Source organism: Physeter macrocephalus, chromosome 19, assembly GCF_002837175.3.
Source record: "Physeter macrocephalus isolate SW-GA chromosome 19, ASM283717v5, whole genome shotgun sequence".
NCBI classification, from domain to species: Eukaryota; Metazoa; Chordata; class Mammalia; order Artiodactyla; family Physeteridae; genus Physeter; species Physeter macrocephalus.
Genome location: NC_041232.1, coordinates 45579263 through 45605613, shown reverse-complemented (window position 1 = coordinate 45605613; position 26351 = coordinate 45579263). Strand labels below are relative to the sequence as shown.

Below are 26351 nucleotides of genomic sequence, written 5' to 3'. Positions count from 1 at the left end.
TGGGGGACGAAGTGTGGGGGCGGTGGCGGGAGGCGTAGTAGGGAGCAGGACGGGCGCCCGGACCCCAGACAGGGCCCTTCTGGTGGCGCTCACGGATCCAGCGCCTTCAGACCTCCTCCTAGGGTCGGGGTCCGGAGGCCAAGCTGAGCACTGATTGTGGTTCTTCGCCCTCCCCTCCTCTCCCCTCCACACCCGTCCCCACGCCGACCACACCCCACCCCCTCCACTACCCTTCTCCCCTCCCTCCCATCCCCCACCCCTGTCTGCCAGGTCGGAGGAGGGTTTAAAGCCAGGTGCGCCGAGTCAGCTCGCCATGTCCAGATCCGGGGACCGGACCTCCACCTTCGACCCCAGCCACAGCGACAACCTGCTGCACGGCCTCAATCTGCTGTGGAGGAAGCAGCTGTTTTGCGACGTGACCCTGACGGCCCAGGGCCAGCAGTTCCACTGCCACAAGGCCGTGCTGGCCTCCTGCTCGCAGTACTTCCGATCGCTCTTCTCCAGTCACCCCCCTCTCGGGGGAGGGCTCGGCGGCCAGGACGGTCTGGGGCCCCCCAAGGACCAGCAGCCGCCGCAGCAACAGCCGCCGCCGCCGCAGGAGGAGCCGGGGACTCCTTCCTCCTCCCCCGACGACAAGCTGCTGACCAGTCCTCGGGCCATCAACAACCTGGTGCTGCAGGGCTGCTCGTCCATCGGGCTGCGCCTGGTGCTCGAGTACCTCTACACGGCCAACGTGACCCTCTCCCTGGACACGGTGGAGGAGGTGCTGTCGGTCAGCAAGATCTTGCACATCCCCCAGGTCACCAAGCTCTGCGTGCAGTTCCTCAACGACCAGATCTCGGTGCAGAACTACAAGCAAGTGTGCAAGATCGCCGCACTGCACGGCCTGGAGGAGACCAAGAAGCTGGCCAACAAGTACCTGGTGGAGGATGTGCTGCTGCTCAACTTCGAGGAGATGCGCGCCCTGCTGGACTCGCTGCCGCCCCCCGTGGAGTCGGAGCTGGCGCTCTTCCAGATGTCCGTGCTGTGGCTGGAGCACGACCGCGAGACCCGCATGCAGTACGCGCCCGACCTCATGAAGCGCCTCCGCTTCGCGCTCATCCCGGCCCCCGAGCTGGTGGAGCGGGTCCAGTCAGTGGATTTCATGCGCACCGACCCGGTCTGCCAGAAGCTGCTGCTGGACGCCATGAACTATCACCTGATGCCCTTCAGGCAGCACTGCAGGCAGAGCCTGGCCAGCAGGTATGAGACCACAAAGGCGGGGGGGAGGGGGGGGCGAGAGGCCGGAGGGAGGGGAGGGGGCAGGCAGGAGGGGGGGGATAGGGGTGGGCTGGGCGGGAGGCTCAGGCAGGCTGAAAACAAACGAAAACAAACAATTCAGACTGTGTGGGGAAAGTTGATTTCAGAGTCCCTGAAAGGTCAACAGGAAACTGGCCTCACAGCATCCCCGAGCGCTAGAAAGCCCACGTTCTCAATATCCCCAGAGCCGGAGATGTGGGACTTGCGGGCTGAAACTGACAGGCAGGTGGGGTCAAAGGCCAGGCAGTTAGAAGTACAGCTTTGGAGCCCATTTTATCCAGGCTTCCCTCTACATCTCAAAATATGCTTGCTTAAGAAAAAGGGTTCTGTGATGAGAAGTCCCCACCCCAGGCCCCCTCTTTCCTGCCCTGGGCAAGCAGAAGTGCCAGGCGATGCTCGAGGAGGAAAGCTTTCATTCGTTCTGACACTCAAGTTATTTTCTGTTTTTCAGCGACTGGGGTTTGCTCAGAGCTCTGAAAGGCTTTGTCGTTTAGGGTCGCTGTTAGAAATTCTGGCATCCCATACCCAGGCAAACTTTTCTATCTTATGAAAAAGCAAAACCTTTCCTTACAGCAAAGCAAGAGGATTCGGGGTGTCAGAGTGAATCCTGCCTAGTAGGTCCCATGTCAAAGGGAAGCACAGTTGAAAACTGAGAGGAGGGGAAGGTCATCTAGCTGCAGTTAGGTCAGTGTGCCTGCCCTGAAGTCACAAAGAAGTTGGAGAGTTCTTATCGTTGTTGTTGTTGCTATTTGGAATGTGTCCCCTGTGTGTATTGAACGTGGGATTTCCTGTCAAAGGGGAGAGAGAAACAATGCCTTTGAAAAATGCTGCTGAGATTTAAAAAAAAAAAAAAAAAAAGACTGTTGGAATTGACAATCATGTTTTATTGGCTCCAATTTTAAACACCTCTTTTAATGAGCCCTAGGGGAGGGTTGCTTTCTCTTTCTAGAAAAGAGAAGCAGTATCTTCTCAGTTTCTCATGATAAAACATCATGATTCCAGATGCCAGGCTCTCCCAGTCTATTCCACCTAAGTGCTATGTTAGAAAGTACATGGTTTAAGAATCCACCACCATGGCCTTTTCCCACTCAGAACGATGTCTTAAACATGGGGTCCACTTTCTGCAGCCTTATGGAATTAAATGTTTATTTTTTCCATCATGATGTTTCTACCAGACCTAGGTAACTAAACTTTTAGGAAACTGGAAGATATTCTCTACAGTTGTTTAGGGAGCACTTGTATTCAGGTGAGGCCCACGGGAGGCACGGGAAATCTTGAACTTAGAAATCTTGTAAGTTGATTTTTCTACTATTTGCAGGAAATGAATTGTAGTGTCAGAACATGACAGTTAAGACAATAACACAAACGAGGATCCAAACTCATGTGCTTGAATAGCGAACACAGGAGTCCAAGCGACAAGAAAATGGAATGTATTTTTATTTTGTAAGAGTTCCAATATGTCTAAAAATCAAGATGGTAAGCTTAATGTGACAGGCAAATGTTACCATACCAAGGAACACTGGTGATCAATATTCTGTTATTTTAACTTTTGTGACTTATAAATGACTTACAAGTATACTTAACTTAGCACGTATCATACTATCAAGTTATAGTCCTGAACATACATTTATTCATATTTTTTAAATGTACAATCTAGTATAAATTCAGAAACCCAGAAGGATAATAAAATTAAGATTTAACTTGTTCTAAGAGTAATTTGGGGAAATAAGCATTATCAATTTGATCCAATAAATAAGCTTAAAGTCCTCATTGCTCTTTTACCTGATAAATATGTCCTAGGTTTCAGTGTTGGAAGAGTTGACTTTCAAAATGCAAAATCCATTTCCCACCTTAGTCTGGATTCAGCATGCCAGCTGGGGCCTGCTGGCTCTGTCCTGGTGGATGGCTGAGATACTAGGCTGCTTGGCTCCGTGACGACACCGTCCAGCTTCACTGGGCCATATCATTTGAAGGATATGTAGTGGCGTCTGACCACTGAATGCTTACAAGTGTCATGGATGCTGCAAGAATCTGATACTTCTGCAATAGGAAGAAAACTGTATTTTCCTTTAAAAGCGGAAGATACAGAAAATAGTTCATGTGAACCTATTGTTGATCTCAAAGTAATATAATTTAGACTTTGTTCCAATATTAGTAACTGAACCATTTTAATTTTAGGGACTAATTACATTATTCTAATTTTAATTCACAGAAAGAATGCAAGAACAACCACCAAGATCTTAACTTAAATGTAGACAAAAATGCTGTACGTTGCAACCAATAGTATGATATCAGCCCATTTGTTATAGCATCAGAGCAATATAAAAATGCTCTCTCAGCCTTACATGTAGTCTAACAGAGGGATAAATGTGTTAAACAATTGTTTTTGAAATTGCATCACTTTTCTTGAAGACAATTGAATGGAAGGGCATTGTATTTATTACTTTTTATCCACCTGTAGTCTAAATATGAAAGAGTTCCTCAAATTCAGAGAAGGAGTTGGAAAATTTAAATTGGCCAGTCTGTTGGAATAAGTTCAAAATACAAGCATATAGAATAACTTCAGAAGGAATTTACTTGTTTAAGAATACATGTTATCTATAGAATGTAGGGCTATTAATATAATAACAATATTTTAAATATTTTTTAAAATTATTGAGTAATTTTGAATTTTTATTAAGTCTAGAAAAATAAAGCAAACCAAGCATAGAGACTTTATAAATATGCAAATTAATTTAATTTTTGTCCTAGTTGTTTAGTTTTTCTGATTATGACATTTATACTCAGATTCATATTTTATTTTAGCAAACTAAGCATTAAGGATATTAAAAATAATAGACTTATTATCTTATATTAAGTATATACATAACTAATTTAAGACCACAGGACTTGGATGGACAAAAATTAAAATATTTTGAAGTCTTATTTCATAATTTCATATTGCTTTATTGCAAGAAATGGGACTCTTAAGAAATAAGTTTTGAAAAAGTTTCTGGGAAAGTCATTATTAAAGGCTTCTAAAGCAAAAAAATTTGGTAAAGTGACATGACATGCAACATTTAGTGCATTAAAAAGTAAATATCAAAAGACTTGTAGTGTAAGTTTAGCTTAAGTAACCCAAAAAGTTTTTTTATTTGTATTTAAAAAATTTTTATGCATAATTTAGTAATTGTCCCAAATAAATCAAATTGGACTGGATTAATTAACTTCTCTTTTACATTTTCATTGCACCTCCCACAATGCAGTTAAATAAACGTTTAGTGAAAGTTGAAGGAACTAAAATTATAAAATAAGAAAGCCTCAGTGTTACATTTTACCAAAAGTTCTCCAACCTATGTTACTACTGCACATAACAAAAGTCCATTGAACCTCCTCCAGGAGAACACCTGTAATAGAAAAGCATTCATAAAAATAATTATATTTTTAAAATATTTAATCACCAGCTATTACAGTCCTGTATACAGGCCTGTATTGAAGTGTAATTTTGAAGAGATTATATTTTATAGACGATAAAAGGCTACCTTATAAAGATTTCACTTTCTGCAAAACAGTCTATTTAAAGATTTCATATAAATTAATGTAAAAATCTATTTAAACATCAGAAATACTAATTATCTATTTGCTAAAATGACTTGCAATGATTAAAAAGCCATTAGAATTCCTTAAGGCACAGTTTTGATTCCTGGTTTTGGTGCTTAGAAAATGTTTCTTTAAATGTAGGATAATATTTTCTATTGATTCCCTTCCTAAGACCTGAAAAACCACCTTAACAAAGCAAACGAATCTTGTGTCCATGCATCCTCTAAACTGCGACTTCCCTTTATGTCAATTTGATACCCTCAGATAAGAACTTGTTAGGTAGTTAGATTTTGTATCAGAAGTCACTCAACCATTCAGAATACAATTTGTTTATTATCTAAAACAGGACCATTGATTACAAAATTATATCACAGATATGGGAACCAAATAGTTATATCCTACAATCAGAAAGCAATTAGAGTAGATATTAGTGCATTGCATTGGCTCAGAGGACTTACTGACAATAGTGGACATGTTCAAATTTTAACTCATCTTTGGTTTTTTTCCCCATACTTATGAACACTTTGAGGCTCACTCATTACCTTAGCTAATTTCTAAGTATCTCAATTTTCTTATCTTAAAAATACAGTGAAAAATGTTACTTTACTTACAACAGTTACTTCATACCAGGTGATATTCTAAGCCTTCTACAAATATTAAGTTATTTAATGCTCATAATAACCCTAAGGGATGGGTACCATCATTTGTTTCATTTTATGCATGGAAAAACTGATGCACAGAGAAGTTAAGCATTTTGCCCATGGTTGCACAGCTGGTAAGTGGTAGAGCCAAAGTCTGAGCCCAAGCAGTTGTGGCTGTTGAGTCCATGTTCTCATCCATGGTGTTCTGCTTCTTACTATGAGCCTCTCTATTCTACCATATAATCTGGTGATTGACCCTAGAGTTATATGTAGGTTTAAGACTTCCTTTTTGGAAAGACATTTGTGAGGGTTAAATTTTACTGTATCTGACTTTAAAAGAAGTTAAGGAGATGTATTATTCTGGACCAAAGGTCAGCTTTTTTGTTTCTGTAAAAGGTCAAATAGTAATTATACTTGGCTTCAGGGTCACACTAACTCTGTTGCAGCTACTTCACTCTTCCTTGGTAGCACAAACACAGCCACGGACAGTATGTAAATGAATGAGCATGGCTGCGTTACAATAAAACTTCATTTGTGAGCATTGAAATTTCATGTAATTTTCACGTTATGAAATATTATTCTTCTTTTGATTCTTTTCCACCATTTGAAAATCTAAAAACCATTTTGTGTTGGGGGGGTGCTGTATAAAAACAGGAGGCAAGCTGGATTTGTTCTGTGAGTCATAGTTTGCCAAAACCCATTTTAGGCACTTGGGATACATCAGTGAACAAAATGGACACAAAATTTTGCCCTTATTCTAGTGGAAAGAATCCCTCTGGTCTTCTTGCTTCTGTTTGGAAAGAATTCCAATCTAAATAATTCTACCATGCTAAGTTAAAATTTCAACTTTCTGTAGTAAGACTTAAGAATTTGAATAGCAACCCCAGGAAGGTAAATGGTGATTAATTAAAACAGTGAATGCGTTGCTCATTTTTTTCCAACATACTGGATATAGAACCAACTAACATAGATTGGTCATTATTCAGAATATGCTTTAGGGGGCTTCCCTGGTGGCGCAGTGGTTGCGCGTCTGCCTGCCGATGCAGGGGAACCGGGTTCACGCCCCGGTCTGGGAGGATCCCACATGCCGCGGAGCGGCTGGGCCCGTGAGCCATTGCCGCTGAGCCTGCGCGTCCGAAGCCTGTGCTCCGCAACGGGAGAGGCCGCAGCAGAGGGAGGTCCGCATACCAGAAAAAAAAAAAAAAAAAAAAAGAATAGGCTTTAATATCATTGATATGGTATTTTAATGATTTCCAGGAGGAAAGTAGAGGAGCCAGGTACATTTAACACACTGCTTTCTGAGACTGACATGTACATATCGAATAAACGAATCTAGGCATATGAATGAACATGTGAACAATTATTTTTCTAAATGCCAACCTGTATCTCCAGCTGCTGTGATCAAAGGGCATTCTTGGCAGGATTCCTGACTTCTAAGTGAATCAGCTGGATTGAGTGTGTCTATAGAACCTCCCTGCCTTCTCCAAAGTGGGTAACCTCTGGAGGAGCGTGCATGCTGCTGTAGGTTTGGCTTATGTGTCTATCTCCCCGACTAGATCAAGTGCCTGGACTTGACCCCAAAGTGTGAGTTCAGTATGAATGGGTATTGGTCTTAAATATAATTTTGGTGGACACTTAGGATTTGTTTCAGTTTCATGTGAATTGACAAAGCCAATGAAAGATTAAAATGGAGGTAATTTTAAAGATGATTACATACACACACACATACACGCACACAACTGCTGTTTGCCAGTAATAATGGTACCTATCACTAATTGAGCACCTACCATGAGTGAGCTTGACATGTTACTTACATTCTTTCTAGTCCTTTCAATCTTTTTAAATATTAGACAGTTGAGGCTCAGAGAAAATAAGTAAGTTGTCCAATTATCTGAATAATGTTGAGTTGGGAGTCAATTGTCATCATCTGAAGAATAGTCTCTTATTATGAGTGCATATTGTAAGTATGGCCTCTATGAAAAGCAAACTCCAATCTACACCTCCCATATCTTTTTTTACCACAGCACAGTAGTGATTAAAAGTTCCAACCTTCTAACACATCTTCAAACCACCCAACCAATGAAGAAGAGTGAGAGGAAGATAGTAGAAAGCCCAGATTTTTTCCTACTGGTCTACCATACTCAATTATTAGTTCTGAGATTAAGGGGCTCAATAATGAGATTGCTGAGATTTATCACTATGATACTGACTTACTAAAAATAAGATGAGCCAATATATTTCAAATAAATCAATAAAAATAAAAACTTTTCAGCTTAACTTTGAAAAATAATTGTGAAAATAAAACAAACCAAAACAAAGCCTTGGAGCTTGTATTGGAGCCAAGAGATTCCCCCCAGCCCCCTAGATTTCTGTGCACTGAAGTCCTAGAGAAGCTATCAGCTTTGTTTCTGTAAAGACAAGAGAAAGTTCTTCACATTGGTGATACTTACAAGTGATAAATACAACAGGTAGAAGCCAGAATTATAAAAATACTCGTATGTTTTAATAACAAAATAAGATTACTCTAATTGAAAATTTATTCTGCTTATCTTTTGTTTCAAGAAAATCATTTTAACATTCGCTACACTGTAGTGTTTATGCCTTCCGTCATTCATTTGGAATTTCAGAAAATATATTCATTGCTATGTCATTTCCATTAACATCCAAGATAATTCTTGATGCATGAATTACTAATGATGATTTCTCTTTAAAAAAAAACAAACAAATAAGCACTATTATGATATGGTCAGGACAGTGAGTTAACCAGGGGAAGGACTCTCGGTTGTAACATATAGTGAATATGTCTGTTTTACTGTTAATATCAAAAGGGCTTATTTACTCACAAATATTAATGACAATCAGGTTAGAACTATCTGCAACATTAGAAGTAAAGCAGAAAGGCACTAGAGAAAGCTTATTGTAGCTGGGAAATGAAAATGGCAAATATTTGTGATAGAAAGAGAGAAAATAAATCAAAGGGAAGTAAAAAAAAAAGAAAAAACAGCAGTAACAAAAATGCAAGGAAATCAAAGAAATTATTAAGATATAAAACATCTGAAAAAGAAAGAAAAAGAGAACTAGTAGTAAAGGAGGATGGGCAAGAAAATTCTAGAGCTTGGAGAGTAGGCGCTCAATATTTGTTGGACTAACAAGCACAAATTAAGAAGCATTTAAGTCACTACATAGTGAACATATAATTTGCAGAGTTATAGACAAAGTTCCACTAAAAGGAAAAAAAAACTCTTTTCCTCAAAAGAAAAAATTTTTCAACAAGAAAAAAATGGTCAGTCATGGACACTTCATTCCTATAATTTGATTCATTTCAATAATTATATATTTGTAATCTGAGTTAAGATGTTTTATAAATAACTCTTTGTTCTTGTGCTAGATAATGCAGTAGCTTCAGAAGCATGAGGGTTTAAAGGGGCAGTCTGTTATGCCAACCGGAAGAGATGAAAATGTAACTGTATTCTTTGTAAATCTTGATTCTCAGTATAATTAGAGCTGGCAGCAGACCTGAGAAACAAGGGGACTTCATGACCTTGGGCAGATTTTCTAAACCCATGCGCACGGCCGTGCCACGCCCACGGTGGGAATTTGGGGTGATGCGTCGAATTTACCACTAACAAGAAGTTCTGCCACGGAATATCCCCCAAACTTGTGCTGAACATGTATAACACACCAAACTCTGTGCTATGCTCTGAGATACAGAGTGAAGAAGACAGACACATTCGTGACTTCATGTGGTTTACCGTATAAGGAAAAAGTAAATAAGTACACAGATTAATCACATTGGTAATACATGCTGTAGATTGGAAAAGTGCCATTTGCTGGGAAACGGTATAACACAGTGCTGTAACCTTGTCGGAGCGGCCAAAGTTCTTTCTCTACAGAAGAGGTTTAAGATGGACTTTGAGAGATGAGATATCCAGAGTAGTGGGTCTGGGGGAAGGCAGGGTCTGCAGGTGGGGAAGGCACAAGCTGAGAGAGGAGTACGTGCATGAACACTAGGCAGCAAAGAGTTCGGTACCTTCCAGGGGCTGAAAGGAGGTGTGTGTGGCTAGAGATTGTGCGGGGAGGGTTGTCCAAATCATAGAAGTTGTGGGCTCTGCTAAGGATTATCCACCGCATGGATGAATTCCATATGGAAAAATCAGCATGCTTTTATACTTGAACTGAGTATGATCAATACTATATTGGAAACACTGCCGCCTTTGAATTCGTAAACCTAAATGTGTATCTTAGCTCTACTTTAGCTGAGTCCCACAGCAGTAAAATGGGTTAAGAATTATAGTTCACCTTCCTGGGGTTTTGGTAAGGCTCAGCTCAGAACGTGAAAAAACTCCAAACAGAAAGTGCTAGTTGTAATTGATTTCTTTTTAATTTTAAAAGATACACTAAGCAAAGTTACCTGAATACGTTTTTGCCCATCTAGAAAACTCTTGAGCATATTTGTGATTTCACCGATAGCACAGAAATAGTCAGACTTCTAAGGACCTAAGAGTGAAGTTGGAGGGACCCGAAGGTGAACACAAGGTCATCAGAAGGAAGTGGGAAAATCAAGAATTTTTTATTGTTCTCAGCAATTTATATTTCATTCCTGAAAATGATGGCCTTTTTAGGTATAAGAGTCTCCATTTCTTCCTTTCACAGAGGAGAGCCCCTCCTCTTTTTAATCTCATACATTCGATGTAGGGCTTCGTTTGCTGCCGCTCGCAAAGCCTCTGGCGTCCGCGTCTGGCTCTGTGCTCCCACAGCGCCTGCGAGCGGGTTGGTAAGTTACACCTGCGCAGGGACCTGAGCTTCCTCCGAGCTCAGCTGGGCCACCGTATGGAGACTGGCTCACTGGAGGCTGCAGAGAAGTGAACTGAAGAATTACAGTCGGTTTCACTTCCCTGCCTTATGTGCCTTCAGGTGCCTCTGAAGACAGACGAGGCCAGTGAAATGGAGAGGAGGACGAAGAGAGAAAGACCTAGGTTAGACAAGAAAAGAGTCCTTGAAAATGTAGAGGCATCGCTGAAAGATGCGGAGGGACGGTTGCGTTTGCGTGTCTGCGTACGTAGCCCCCGACACTGCGTACTGCGGGCTGCCAGCTTGAAATTTTCTGTACGGTGGCTTCTGAGAGGTGTTTTTATCAGCTAAAGGCCTATTTTGCGTGTGGGTGGGGCCGGGACAGTCAAAGATTCACAGTCTGGCACTGAGTGAGGAGTTACTGGGTTGGGAGGGTCAATTTTTCGCCAAAAAGAAAATAGTCGTATTTTGTAAATCCTGCTTAGAACAAAGCATCAGACTCTGTCTGGCCCTGATTTTTAGCACCCCTCAGAACCAAGCACACCGGAACATCCTGGGCAAATGGAAAGGATTAGAAGGGGGAATGGAAAATCTGTGAGTCACAGGGGGAAACTTCGAAGGAAGAACTTTAATGCTTTAGGATGCACACCAGGACCTCAGCACTTCCTACCCCATATGCATTAACAGGGGGCCATGGATACTGTGAGGGATCCCAGCCAATACTGGTGTGTTATAGAGGCAGAAGTGTGAGCCTCCTAGCAGGGACCAATTTGGTGGATTGGTTACTATGACAACTGTACCACTACTGTTAGTGGCAATTCCTGTAAACTCCCTGTCTTAAGGTTTTCACAAGGGTTCGCTCCAGAATAACATCTGTAGGTACAGACTACAGAGTAAAGCTAGGAGATATAGGTATGGAGAGAAAGAGGCTATGACATAATAGGAGGTACAGATAAAAATGTTATGTTATAGTGCAAATACCTTAAACAGTTCTATTGCATAGTAATTAAGACCTAAAATTCAGACAGATGCAGGTCAAATCCCACCTTGACCACTTAAAAGCTGGCTCTCTTTGGGGAATTTACTTAATCCGTTTTCAGATTGCTTACCTCTGAAATGTAGATAATGATACCCACCTCATCAGGGCAATTCTGAATGTTGGAAGAACGTATGTACTACACTTAACACAGTACCTGATGGTAAATACTTAATCATTGATAGCTTTTATTCTTATAGGAATAGTTCTGTTGATATCCAATTTGCCTTTCTGGTCACTTGTTAGGACTCCTAATTCCATACAGGATGTTCATTCTAGAGCCGGATTCTCACAGTCTGAGTCCCAAGTGCTGCTCTGATAGTGATAAGGTTTAGCTGACAGTGTCCGTTTTGTCCACCTTTGAGTAAACTACAGAGCTGAGGCCAGTCCTGAGTCTGGTCCGTTCCCTTGTTCTATCCATGTCAGCAATTGGAAAAGTTAGAAAAGCCTTTGTGGATTCAGGTTGAACAGCTTTTTTGAGGTGTAATTTACATCCAACACAATTCACCCATTTCAAGTGTACAATCCAAGGAGCTTTAGTATATTCACAGTGTTTGCCACCATCACCACAATTAATTTTAGAACATTTTTACCACCCCCCCAAAAATACCCCATACCTATTAGCAATCAGCCCCCATCTGCCCCTGCCCCTTGCAGGTGCAGGCAACCACTAATCTACTTTCTGTCTCCATAAATCCATAGATTTTCTTATTCTGGACATTTCATATGGAATATGACATCATGCAATATATGGTCTTTGGAGCTGGCTTCCATGTAGCATAAGTTTTCAAAGTTCACCTATGTTGTAGCATGTAACAGTACTTCATTCCTTTTTATGGCTAAATAATATTCCATTGTACGGATAAATCACACTTTATCCATGAGTGGATGGACATTTGGTTTGTTTCCACCTTTTGCTATTATGAATAATGCTACTATGAGCATTTATGTACAAGTTTTTGTGTGAACATATGTTTTCATTTCTCTTAGATACATACCTAGGAGTGGAATTGCTGGGTCTTATGGTATCACACTTAACACTGAACAAATATTTAACTTTTTGAGGAACCGTCAGAATGTTTTCCAGAGCATCTGCACTGCATTCTCACTAGCAGTGTATAAAGGCTCCGATTTCTCCACATCCTCGCCCACACTTAATACCTGCCTTTTTGACTGTAGCCATCCTAATGGATGCAAAGTGCTATCTCACTGTGATTTGCATTTCCCTAACGGCTAATAATGCTGAGCATCTTTTCGTGGGTTTATTAACCACTTGTATATTGTTTGGAAAAAAGTTTTTTTCAAATCCTTTGGCCATTTTTTAGTTTGGTTATTTTCTTTTTCTTACTGAGTCATAAGAGTCTTTTTGGCATTTTTAGGAGGGCTTCTTATGGTTCCTAGATCACAGCTGGGGCCACCTTCTGCAGGAATTGGGTGTTCCATTTGAAAAAAATGAAAATCAAATGCATTCACATGTACAGTGGAAAATTCTCTAGATACTTTTATAAGGCACATATGTCTTATTAAAATTCTTGGTTTTTAGCGTGGCAGAGGAAACTATCTGTGGTTGATTTTGATGTTGTTTGTGTTCTTCTTCATGTGATTATTTTGGCTATATGTTGATTTAGGCATTATATTCCTCAAGTGGTAGTCTGCCCTTGGTGTAGCAAATCTTTTATTCAAAGAACAAATATTTATTACTCAAGTTATTTATTTACATTGTCTTAAAGGCACATCAGAAATTTTTATTCAAACTATGTTTATACAATAATTATTTTAGGGAAATGAGGTAAAATTCTTTGACTGCCAAGTCAGTGATGACTCATAAGAACCACTGAAAAGGAAAAAATTTTTTAATAAAACCTGAAAACCAGATGCTCTTATTTGAAAGGGGATGCAAAAGTGTTCCTTGTGCGGATCAGCAGGAAACAGCACAGCCCAGGATTTTCAGTCATGGCTGACATTCAACTGAGGGCTTCCCTATACGTATCATCAAGGCAGTTTTTGACATGGAAAAGCTAAATTCATCATGAGAATAACTTGTCCGGTTTCATCTTCCTTTGCTACAGTGTCCTTGCAATTTTCCTTAGGGACAAAAAATGTCTACTGCTCTTGACAAGAAATTACTTTTACTACTCTTAGTAGCTTAGGTTACTTCACTGACTCTTTTTTTTAAAGTTTTTTATTTATTCATTTATTTATTTTTGGCTGCACCGTGCAGCATGTGGGATCTTAGTTCCCTGACCAGGGATCGAACCCAGTCCCATGGCAGTGGAAGCGTGGATCCCTAACCACTGGACCGCCAGGGAATACCCATAGGTTACTTCACTAACTCTTGCTTTGAGTGTATGGATATGGCGGCAGAATGTTCAGCAAATCATTTCCTAAGCTTAATGTTTATGCTTCCGGACGGAACAATTTCTATTTTGATTATGAATCTCTTTGAACAATAAAATTCTTGCTTTCTGTTAAAAGATTTACATGTCTATTACAAGACAAAGAAGACTTCAGGCCACCATCATAGATCTGAGTGCAAAGCAGTAGAAATTTTAACGTGGGTTTCTTATCTGGCTATTCAAAGGGACAAAGTATTATTAAAAGCATGTGATAACTTCATAGGTTTTAGTAGCACTACCAACAGATCCCAGGCAAGCAGATAATTGACTTTATTAGGCACTAAACACACTTTGTGTGTTTAGAAGCCAGGCACCTTCTTCCCTCAGCAGAATTATAGAGAAGATACCTAATTCAAGGTAGTCAGTTCAGAACCCTGAGAAGCCCAATAAACTTCATCTGTCACTCAGACATTCTTATATTCAAAATTTGGAAAGAGAAAGCAGACAAAGCAAAACTGAAATAGTTAAACACCACTTTGTTGCACTCAAACTCAAGATCTGTGCTTGCTCCAGAGTTAGGAAGCGGCAAACAAAACCGGCAGCAAGCAAAAATCCATTCCAAGGAAGGGGCACCCCCTGTACAGGAAGAAGCCCCTCAAGTCTTGCATCAGCCTAGTCAAACTGAGAGCCCAGGTTCCAGACCACAATAGTCTTTTTGACCTAGAAAGAATAATCTCACCTCAGAAAGATTTTTCTGGAGAGTGCTTCCCATTTTTTATGGCAAGGAAACTTTAGAACCTCAGAGCGTGAGAAACGTTTAAAATGTCTGAAAGCACAAAGAAATGTATGTCTATAGCTTTACAGACACTAATTAGAGTCTGCCACAAAAGCTTATGGGAATCACTTCTCTCCTTTATCCGTATCTGTTCCTATCCCTCCTGGTTGCCCTCCCTTCATTGGAACATTGTTAACCGTTAACATTTACTGCATATGTAAGTAGCTGAGCACCAAGCAGAGGAGGAGATAAGGAGTCTGCCTCCCATATTCCAAATTCTCCATACGGTGAGTGGTCAGTGGTCGGTTGGCTGCTATAAAATACAGCTGTTGTGTGGTGAAATTAAGACGATCCTTTCTTAAAGCAGTCGTGCAGGTTTTGACCATTGAAGCCTCCTTCTCAAGTGTCAATTCCCAAAATGAGTGTGAGAGTCATTGGCATTGTTCTGCCCTGTGTTCCTGTTGGCTGGATAGTTCTGTTAAGGACTGTATTAGTCCGCTCGAGCTGCCATAACAGAATAAATATGGACTAGGTAACTTAAACAACTGAAATTTGTTTTCTCACAGTTGTAGAGGCTGGAAGTCCAAGATCAAGATCCAGCAGGGCTGGTTTCTGGTGAGGGCTCTCTTCCTGGTTTTCAGACAGCTGCCTTCTCACTGTGTGCTCGCATGGCCTGTCCTCTGTATGCAGAGCTGGGGGGTGGGGTGGGGAGAAAGGAGGGAAACTCTGGTGTCTCTTCCCCTTCTTATAAGGACACCAGTTCTATTAGATGTGGGCCCCACCCTTATGACCTCATTTCACCTTAACTACCTCCTAAAAGCCTTATCTCCAAACACAGTCACATTGGGAGTTAGGGCTTCAACATAAGAATTTGGAGGCAACACCATTCAGTCCAAAACAAGGGCCAAGAATAGAACACAAGGAATTATAAAACAGGCTCAAGGCACTAACTGAAATGTTACTTTTCAACTAGATCTATACAGGCAAAATTATCTAGGCAGATGAGCAATTATCCAAGTCAGCAATGTGTTGATAGATCCTCCAATAATACAAACCTAGAAGAGAAAAAACAAGTACAGATCTGCTTTCCTCAGCCCCATAAAATCTTGCCTAGATCAGTAGTTCTTTGAAGAATCAACCATAGAGCTTTTTATTGAAACATATCTTCCCTAGTCCTACCCAGAGATTCTGAATAGATTGATCTGGAACGTGGACCCAGGAACCTGCATATTTAGTAACTTCCTGGGTGATTTTGGGACCACACTGTGAAAATCACGAGACTAAACAGATGCTTCTGTTTTCCAATTTGCTGTGTATCTATGGACGATGGAAGAAAATACTGATTGCGATTTACTGGAAGATAAGTTTAAGGAAAATTTGTTGCAAAATTAAAAGAAATCAGATTCACTGACATGAGAAAAAGGGAAATGAGTCTTAGGGAAAGTTATTGGAATTACCGGACTCTAGGGGATTTGTTTCCTGATGATGAAATTTGGGTACCTACTGCGCTAGAGAATTTTCAGGATAATTCAAGCCACACGGTATAGAGTCCACAATTCAGCTTCAGAGAATGTGGTGAATTTTCCCAGAATAATTTGTTTCTGCCTGTCAGAGATCTGATGATTGAAAAGGACTTTGTCAGGGGTTGGCTGATCGGTGAGTCTCAGAGGCTTCTGCAAATTCCCTTTCCTGGGGGGACGTTGGAGAGCCTCCTAGATCCTGCAGATCCCTCGAGCCAGGGTTTCCTTTATCACTTAGCCCCTCCTGGGTTGCTGAAGCAGCAAAGAACAGAAAGAACTGGCTCCCCACAGGGAGGGAGAGGAAAAGAAGAGGAGGATAAGAAATTCCTATTTCACCCACCGCAGCGGGGTGTCCTTAAGCTGGATCCCACAAGCCACACCTCATCGTCTCCACATCTCCCACCCCAGGCCTGCCTCAGTCCCTCGTGGCTTCTCTACCCCCAAATAAGGATAACTTTCATTTCTCTTAATCCCAGGATGATTTCATCACATTATTCTTCCCCTAAAAATAAATTCTGGGCCCATGTAGAGGGTATCAGCTACAACTCCCTTTTCTTGAAGATGGATACCTATTTGTTGCCATGAATATTCCAAGAGAAGCATGGGGTAGTACATTCAGTTACTAACTAACTTTTCTCCCTGTCTCTCTGCATGACCACTCCTGCAGTGACTCTCCAACTGGCAACAGCCTGCCTGGCAGGAGGCTGGCTCCTGTTACTCAGAACGAGCTTCCTACTTTCCCCATGAGAAATCTTTCCCTGGAGTTAGAGGAATGGATAAAATCCGTCTCTAGACCCATGAGGTGTCAGTCAGGCCATTGTCCCCTCATCCTGAATGGCTGAACTTCTGTTTGGGGAACGTGATTTTGTTAAAGATGCATTTTTACTGTTAGGTCTTGAACTGTCAGATACAAGTAATTTCAGTGGGAGGTATGTAACATCCTGAACTTGGATTTTCAGCGTCATCATGTGATCTTGTGTCTTTCTGCACTTTGTCTTGTGCAGCAGGTACCAACATTTCCCCAGGTCAGGAAGTCACTCTTTTCTCTTCAGAAAGGTGGCCAGATGGGAGGGAGAGAGAGAGAAGTCTCAATAATGAGATTGGTTCTCAAGAGGCAGCGTAGTCTAATAATTGGCCTTTATCAGGGGTTTAAATGCAGGCATTACTTAGGAGTCCGTCACTGGCATGAGAGTGATGCTTTATCGCTTTTCGTCACTAGGCTGCACAGAGCTTGAATAGCTCCTTGGTGACAGGCTGCACAGAACCACTTCTCTCTTGAGCAAGAAGAAGAGTTTTTTCCTATTACACAAACATTGGTGTCCCTGCCAGCGTGTTGGGTGGCATCTGTGCTAGTGAGTAGGGAGACCCCGAGTCCCACTTGGAGGCAGCAAGATTAGTCGAAGAGGTCATACTTGCCACATAACTTTCCTCCCAGGAATAGGGAGGATTAATGAGATGCTATTCCCATTGCAATCCATGCCCCTCAGAAAGTCACTATGTACTAGGTATTAGAATTAGAGATTATATAGGTAATCAAGCAAAGAAGATATTCAACTACTTCTAGTTACCAAAGGAAGCTTTAATCTAGGAGGTTGGGAAGGGGGGCGATGTGTGGAAATGCAGTGAGTATAAAGTTGGCTGGAAGCCATTTTTCCTCATGAAGCAAAGGACCAGGAGTGAAGTGTGAAATGCTACGTACAGTATAAAGATAGACCCATTCTGGCTTATGAACTAAGCCTTGGGGAGGCTTACATTTCATGGATTCAGATGAGGACCTTAAGACACTTTTGTCATATCTGCCTCTGCCATCGTGAACCAGTCTACAGCTTTGGTGTTCAGAGAAATGTGGCAAAAACATCAGCAAACTACCCCACCTGCATGCTGAAGGACCCAGTGACATTCTGAGTTCAGTAGGTGTCAGTGAAGAATTGTGGAAGAATGTACTAGTGTGCTACAGGGGCTGGGGTGAGAAGTGAAGGGAAGATGGTTCATTACAATTGTAACATGCAAAGCTCCAGTCATTAAACATGTTGAGCTTCTCATGGTCAAACCTATAAGAAGGGGCCAAGCTGGAATGTGACCAGGTTTTCAGAGTCACAGGTTTTCTGAATGTGACTAGGGTTCAAGATTTTAAAGTCCTGGTTTCTTCCACTTACTATAGTGTGTCCTCAACTATGGTTTACCTGCCACTGGTAGAATGTGAGACCATTTCAGATGGTACACGAGAAACCATTTTTAAATTTACTTTTATCGTTAGGTATTAATATATTTTAACGTGTATTAGAGATAAAACACAGTTAACCCATGGTTTACCTGCCACTGGTAGAATGTGAGACCATTTCAGATGGTACACGAGAAACCATTTTTAAATTTATTTTTATCGTTAGGTATTAATATATTTTAACGTGTATTCGAGATAAAACACAGTTAACCCATGAAGCCCATGATTCATAAATATAATTGCTAGAACAGTGATTCTCAATACCGGTTGTATATTAGAATCACACAGAAAGCTTAAAAAGATTTTTTGAAAAACACCGATGCTGGGTCCCACAGTAGATCGTGAAATCAGAATCTCTGAGAGGCGCCCCGACCCTAAATATTTTATAAAAGCTCTGCCAGGTGGTTCTAAAGAGCAGCCACCATTGGGAAAGACTAGAACAGACCGGGATTAAGCATTTTAACGGGATCAGTTTTAAATAAAATATTAAGTAAATAATATACGGATATGGCAAAGATCATTAAAGTCCTGTATTGTGCTAATAACTGAAATTTGGTAAACTTCCCTCTATCGTGGGTAGCTCCCATTCTGGGGGGACAACACTGATCCTAGGTAGCAGGTTAGACATGGGGGTTAATCAACAAGACTGTCTGTTCTCCAATATGTCACCTTCTGACTCTTCCACATTTTGGTTCAGAAACATGGCTTTTCCTCTTTCCCTTTTGCCTTTTGACACCCGCATCACCACACCCACTGACTGGACCTTAAAACAGATGAGGGAAAAAAAAGGATGATAAGAATCTGTAATGACATATATCTGGATTAGTGAGATTGCAAATGACTTTGACTCTTTTCAACAGTTTGTTCTTTTATTCATCATTTCTTCATTCCTGCAACAAGCATTTACTCAGTAGCTATGTAGTACTAAGTCCTTTTTGTGTTTAACTATACTTAGAATTTTTCTCAGTGAGCCTGTGTTGTCTTTATGATCAAACGAATCTTAAAGTTACTTCCATTTTAGGAAAACTAAATACTGTATATGACTGACCATTCTCCAGTCACCACGCAGCCAGACTCCTGGCGGGAGAAAAAGTGTCAGAAGATGGAAGCAAAGGCATTTTCAGCCATTCCTGAGAATCACAGAAGGGTTGTGTACGAAAGCCCTAGAAACATTTCCTCTGTGAAATGGAAGAAATAAAACCCATCCTGAGGCACTGGAAAAGGTGTCCAAACCCTTTTTCCTCTATTCTTTCATCTGTTTAATGGGGATAATGATACTTTATGTTTACCTACCTCAGAGAGGCATTACCAGGTCTATTTAAAGGCTCTTCTGATGAAAGCTGCTGTGTAATTACCAAGAAGAGCTATGATTAAAAAAAAAAACCAAAAACCTAAATACAACAGCAAATCAGCTGGAACAAGTTCTCCAGGGAGTTTACTTCTCTGGAAAAATTTAAGAAAGGGGTAGCAGCTCTCCTCTGGGGACTTTTGGGTACCCTTCTCGCTGGAAGTTTAGGGAAGGCTAGCTGATCTGCAAAGTCTCCTCCTGGCTACTGATTTGGGATCTTTCTCTGTTTACTTTTTCTCCATGGTCTAAGCAGTTTCCATCTGAAATTCCTCTTTCAAGTTTTTCAGATCTTAACTCAGAAACTGTTTTATCCGTGAAAAGAATCTCAAGCAAGGCACTTACCTATGACAGAGAAAGAGAGAGAGTGTGTTTGAGAGAGACAAAGAGAGAAAAGGGAGGCTATAATGTAGAGGATATGTGCATTTTATCGAGGATAAGTAATGGGGAATTCTTTGATAGTTTATAAAAAGAGGACCGAAGTAATCGATCATTAATGTCAGTCTTTGCTGAAATTCATCTGACAAAGCATGTAGGGTAAATTAGATGGGAGCAGAAGTTCACAAAGCAAGGACATCACTATTACAACAGCTCAAGAGAAAGTCAACCCAGCTGAATCAGGCTACTGGCAGTTTGGTTGAAATGAAGAGATTTTTTTTTTTTGTCTTGGAGTAGAGTTGATTAACAATGTTGTGTTAGGTTCAGGTGTACAACAGAGTGATTCAGTTATACACATACATGTATCTATTCTTTTTCAAAGTCTTTTCCCGATTAGGTTGTTACAGAATACTGAGCAGAGTTCCCTGTGCTATACAGTAGGTCCTTGTTGATTATCTGTTTTAAATATAGCAGTGTGTACATGTTACAGCTCTAGAATCCATAGGATTTGGTACAACATTGACTATAGCAGGAAAATGAGAGAAGAGTCAAGATTACCATAAAATTTGGAGAGTTGGATATCATAAGGTTTGGGGATTTCCTTAACAGAGAGAGATGGCAGGCAAGAATGAGTGGGTTGAATTTATGAATGAGATCTAGACCAATGCCACTGTAGGAAGCCCAGTGGTTTTATGTTTTTGTTAAACTTGCTTGTGCGTAAATATTCTGACTGTTTATAAACAGTGCACCTATGGTACCTGAAAAGGCTTCTAAGCAATCAAAGAAACTGCCAAAATTCCAAAGATGGATTTTCAAATGAGTGCTTTGTAAGCTTAATAATTATGCACAATAATAATCATTGTCATTTATCGATTGATTACTATCAGAACTACGTACATATTTTCCATATGCAACTCAGATGTCAGCTGGTGGCTTTTCAGTTCTGGTAAAGATCTGGTAAAATTGTTGCAAACCCCTTCAATCCAAAGGCCTGTGGAAATCCAAAACCTGTCTTTGTCTATGTGAATCCCCAGGGCTTTACAACTTCCCGAATTTCCCTGCCTCCGAATCACTACCAAACACCACTGCTGTACCACCAGATGTGAAATTGCCCATTCACTCACCGCTTGTATAAAATGCTAAGCCATCATAGGGTTAGCAAAGTTCACTGAAGTTGGAAAGTCCTGGGAAAGAGGCATAACTTCTTCCGGTCTTCTCCAGCCTCTCCCTACTGGATCATGTTGGGAGCATCAGTTTTATTTTTGTTTGTTTGTTTTTATACATTTATTTATTTTTTATTTATTTATTTTTGGCCGCATTGGGTCTTCTTTGCTGTGCGCGGGCTTTCTCTAGTTGCGGGGAGCAGGGGCTACTCTTCATTGTGGTGCGCGGGCTTCTCATTGTGGTGGCATCTCTTGTTGCGGAGCACGGGCTCTAGGCGTGCGGGCTTCAGTAGTTGTGGCTTGAGGGTTCTAGAGCGAAGGCTCAGTAGTTGTGGCGCACGGGCTTAGTTGCTCCGCGACAGGTGGGATCTTCCTGGACCAGGGCTTGAACCCGTGTGCCCTGCATTGGTAGATAGATTCTTAACCACTGCACCACCAGGGAAGTCCCGGGAGCATCAGTTTTTGTCTCCCCTCACTGTGCAGAGACATTCATTTTTAAAGGCAACAACAGCACAAAGTGCCTTTCGTTGGTTGAAGAGAGTAGCTCTAGGAGGTGATTTTGTTTACGAGTTGCAGCCATTTCTTTTCCAAATTATGCTTAAATGACTTCATTTAACCCTCACAACATTCCCACTTTACAGATGAGGCAACTGAGGCTTCAAGAGGTTGAATACCAGCCGAAGTATATAAACGTATGAAGTGGTAAAAAGAGGACTTCAGTCCAGGTCTGGCTGATTCTTAAATTAAAATTAACTTGGCCTTTGAAAGATGGAATAATTATTATCTACCCCCATTTACACTGCCCCTTCAAAACTGCTTAGTTTTTCCATTACATCTTTGTTTAAAAAAAAAAATGGCAGTACACCTCTAAAGACCATATATGGGGAATTACAGAGTAAAAATCCCAGTATTTATGTATCATTTTAGAGAGAATGAGTTGGAATGACTAAAATATCTAAACAATGGAAATGTGATGCTATTACTTCTAAGTAATACAATTTGGATGGGGACATGGGCTACTCACTTATCAAACCTGCAGATTACAAAGGAATAGCTATACTGAGGATGATGGCGCTTAGGAGGAGGAGAAGGATGGTGATAGACAGCATTTAATTAGCACTGCTATAAATGCTTTGCATATATTTTTTTTAATCCTGAAGATTAAACAAACCTATGCCTTAGGTCTATTCTTATCCCAGTTTTACAAACGAGATTCAAGAGGACAAAGAAGCTAGCCCAAGGTCACTCATCTCAGAAGAGCTGAAGCCAAAAGTCTCACCCCAATTGTGAGACCTACACTCTTAACAACCAGGCTGTCCTGCTTGGAGAATCATGATATTTCCAATAGATGTCCCCACTAGAATGGAAGTAACTGCCATGAAGAACAGGGAATTTATTCCTCTTGTTCGCACCGTGACCTTTAGTGTTTAGAACATAGTAGAAACTGGAACATAGTAGGAACTCAATTAATAATTGCTAAATGAGGGCTTCCCTGGTGGCGCAGTGGTTGAGAGTCCGCCTGCCGATGCAGGGGACACGGGTTCGTGCCCCGGTCCGGGAGGATCCCACGTGCCGCAGAGCGGCTGGGCCTCTGGGCCACGGCCGCTGAGCCTGCGCGTCCGGAGTCTGTGCTCCGCGACGGGGGAGGCCACAACAGTGAGAGGCCCTCATACAGCCAAAAAAAAAAAAAAAAAAATTCTAAATCTGTATGCATCTAGTAAAATGATCTCAAGCTGTGTATAAAGAAAAATTAATTTAAAAAAAATAATAATTGCTAAATGATAAATTAATTGAAACAAAGTGTCTCAATCAGTAGAGGATGTAAAAGCATTTAAAAAGGGTAATGCACTGATATTTAAAATACTTAACTAGAAGAAATATAGGATAGGGAAAAGCCTGATTTGACAACCTGGGTTGGTTTTTTAAAAACAATCTGTTTTTGTAGTCAGCTGGAAGCTGTACAGGAACCAGCACTGCACTGTGACAGCTGACAGACCATTGTGATTTTTAAAAAGCCTTAAAAAAATACATCACATCACATATCAATATTTGTTATATTGTGTACAGTTCTAATAAGGTACATTGAGTACATTTTTAATAAGGAAAATGGAAATTTTTTCAGAAAGAAATGGAAATTTTCAACATGCTAAAGAAAAGACATATAGCAACTATCTGCCATTATCAGAGATGCTGCCATGACAGCACCTTGCTCTTTTTCTCTGAAAGACTTTGGCAGATTCTCAGCTCAGCATAAGGAGAAAAAAATCAATCTAACACAACTGTCCAACAACTTTCCATAACAGAGTGCATTTGAAAAACTAAGGTCCATTTCATTATAAATTTCCAAATTAATAAGAATACTTATAAAAAAAAACTATTGAAAGGATTTCTACACTATGTAGAGAACTGGACCAAATCAGTGGCCTCAAGTCTGGCTGTGTGTCAGAATCAACCAGAAAACTGTGAAACATTATTGATTTTTAAGGCTTCATCCCACTGAATCATAATCTCCGGGAATTGGGACCTAAGAATCTACCTCAAGAATCTTAATTTTTTAATCCCCTCAGATGATTTTGATGACTTGCCAGACTTGGAAATCCCTGAACGAGATGACCTCAAAGTTCTCCTCTAACTCTCTGACTTAATGATTCTTAAGAATATTGCAGAACATTTTCTTTAATAAATAAATAATGATTTGTTATCTGCAAAATGAACTTAGCCTAAATGTACATGGGTGGCTCTAAAGTGCCAGCAGACCAGCTGATTTCTTAAATTGGTTAAAACGCTTCTTGCAATCTAGTTAATAAAAAATTTTTATATGTATCCTGGGAAGGAAAACTTTATCTGGCCTGTTTCCCAATTATTGAAGTTCCAAATCACTGAAATATAAATAAATGAGACTTTACCATACTTAGAACACCAGTATGATGAAAAATTTGTTTACACCAGGAGGTTTTAGGTTATCCTTCAATCATTCATCCCTGGAACCAAAGTACCTATGCGCGCGAGCGCACACGCATACACACGCACACACACGCACAAATGTGACACATGGTAAATGTTGGGCAATTACTGAGCTGGAACAAAGGAGACCTTCAAATTCCATCGCCTTTTTAACCTTATATTTTTCTTTGCAAGAATCTAGGGACCCAAAGGCATCTAAATAATATTATTAATCACGACATACTCAGCTCTTTAAGTTTCTCTAATTACTTAACTCTTAAATATATTACTTTGGTCTAAGTGGTGCTAAGATGAGGAGTAAAAAGGAGTATTTTTAAAATATTAACAGACTTAAAGAGAACAGATTAATTTTGGCTAAATTGGCTTCCTGTGTAAAGAGCTTCTAAAAAGTATACTATGTTGCCATATGAAGGAACTCTAATTATTGCAATATTGTAGATTTTGCCTAATCTAAAATTAAACCTGTAAGGCTCCACTGGAATTGTTTAGAAGAGAATAATTGAAACCCCCTTCAGCAAGTTAATTCAGATTCTTCTAATTTTACTTTTCTAGTTCACAAGTTATCTTTTTTCATGGTGTTTTCAAATTGAAGTTCACACACATCAAATAAATGGCATGATAATCAGAGGTTTCAATATCCAATATGCATTCATTATTATCTGTCATTATTGTCATTGTCACTATTATAATTGCACACTGTAAAAAGAATGGAAGCTTTTCCACAGGAATTATTCACGTGTATTAGTTTCTAGGAGTAATTGAATAGTTGACATTGCATTTATATCAAAGTAAAATATGTGCTGGTTTTTCTCATTTGTTTTATTCTTAAGAAATAATAAATGTAGAGTAATCTCTATTAGGTCTCTTTATTTGGATCCAGAAATGTTCACAGTTTTATGTGATGTCTGATGTATATTTTCTTATAACAAGGCTCAAGATAGCCAATATAATTAAAATGATAATTTTCTAAGAACATACAATTATAAGATAACAGCTAGGTAGTGAAACCCTCTTAATTAACTTGTATTTATATATATGAACTCAACAAGTATCTCTGTGAAAAATACTACTTTTCTTTTTTAACTAATCAGGTTTGGCATAATGAAATAAAGCCCACATCGTATTGTCAATACTAAAGATAAATTAAAAATAATTTACCTTAGAGTTTACATAGAACTTTTCACTTCATTGTTTTACATAATTCTCATGACAATCCTTTGAAGATGCAGATCAGATATTACTCCTCTATTTAAAGATGAGAAAACATAGGCTCCAAGAAGCCAAGTAATTTATACAAAGTCACTCTGCTGAATAGCAAAATCAGCCCTAGAATCCAGGTCACCTGGGTCTTAACCAGAATTGATGGTAAAATAAAAAATTTTTAAATAAATTTGAATTTTAAAAAGATCATGGACCTGGTAGAGTTAGAAGGGCTAGGTCTGAACACTGTTTCTGCCACTTTATTTGACTATAAGAACTTTCTCACTTTCCTATAAAATGGAACTATACCTATGACGTAGGGCTGTTTTGAGAGTCAATGGAGAAAATGGTGAGAAAACCACTTAAATGTGTTTTGTTATTTTATGTGTTCTTTCTTCTGTACTATGCTACTTCTCACATGCTTTATCCTGTTTTTGCTTTCTATGTGCTTCACCTTCACAAGGTAGAGTTTTAAGCTTTATTTAGAATTAAATAATATTAATACCGGGTTGGAACATTGAGTAACACTAAACTTTAGAAACAAAATACTGCGAGTATGAAAGCCATAAATTGCATGAATGATGATATAAATATAATAGTGCAAAAGCTTTAGAATGTGTCTTCACTCACTAAGAAGGCCAAATGTAATGAACTAGGAGAACTGCTCCTTTACAGAAAACACACAGCCAATGAGGGGAGCTGTGATTTCCTTTACTTCCATGTAATTCTTCAGGAGGAATGGATGGTTTAGAGACTTGTCCTAGTTGACGTGAAGTCTCTCATAGCTGCTATGCCAGCTAGCCTTTAACCAGTGTCTTTGCTGGCAGGGTGGAAGTTGTTACCATTTGCCAGTTGATCAGTGGTTTATTTATCGGTAATCTCAGTCCAGTTCTTAGGGGACAGATGGCCATGACTGGCTCTTCAGGCACAAAGGACAAAGACGCTCAATCTGCTCCTCATCTGCAGAGATGGTCCATCTAAGGAGGTGGTGAAAATCACCAACGGGATTGGTCCAGGGAAACTGGCCATATCAAAGCAGTACATTTATTTAAATATTAAAACAAAGATTTAATTACATTGCTTTAGTCACACCACCATTCCAA

General features: G+C 40.2%; 1 protein-coding gene across 1 annotated transcript in view; it reads left to right on the top strand.

The window, feature by feature from the left end:
- Window positions 1-313: 313 nt before the first annotated feature.
- KLHL14 (kelch like family member 14) overlaps window positions 314-26351 on the top strand; it is a 98647-nt gene continuing 72609 nt past the window's right edge. Inside the window, exon 1 of the mRNA XM_024121133.2 lies at window positions 314-1242. Within this exon, the coding sequence (XP_023976901.1) occupies window positions 314-1242 (929 nt within the window). The remainder of the gene's footprint in view (window positions 1243-26351) is intronic.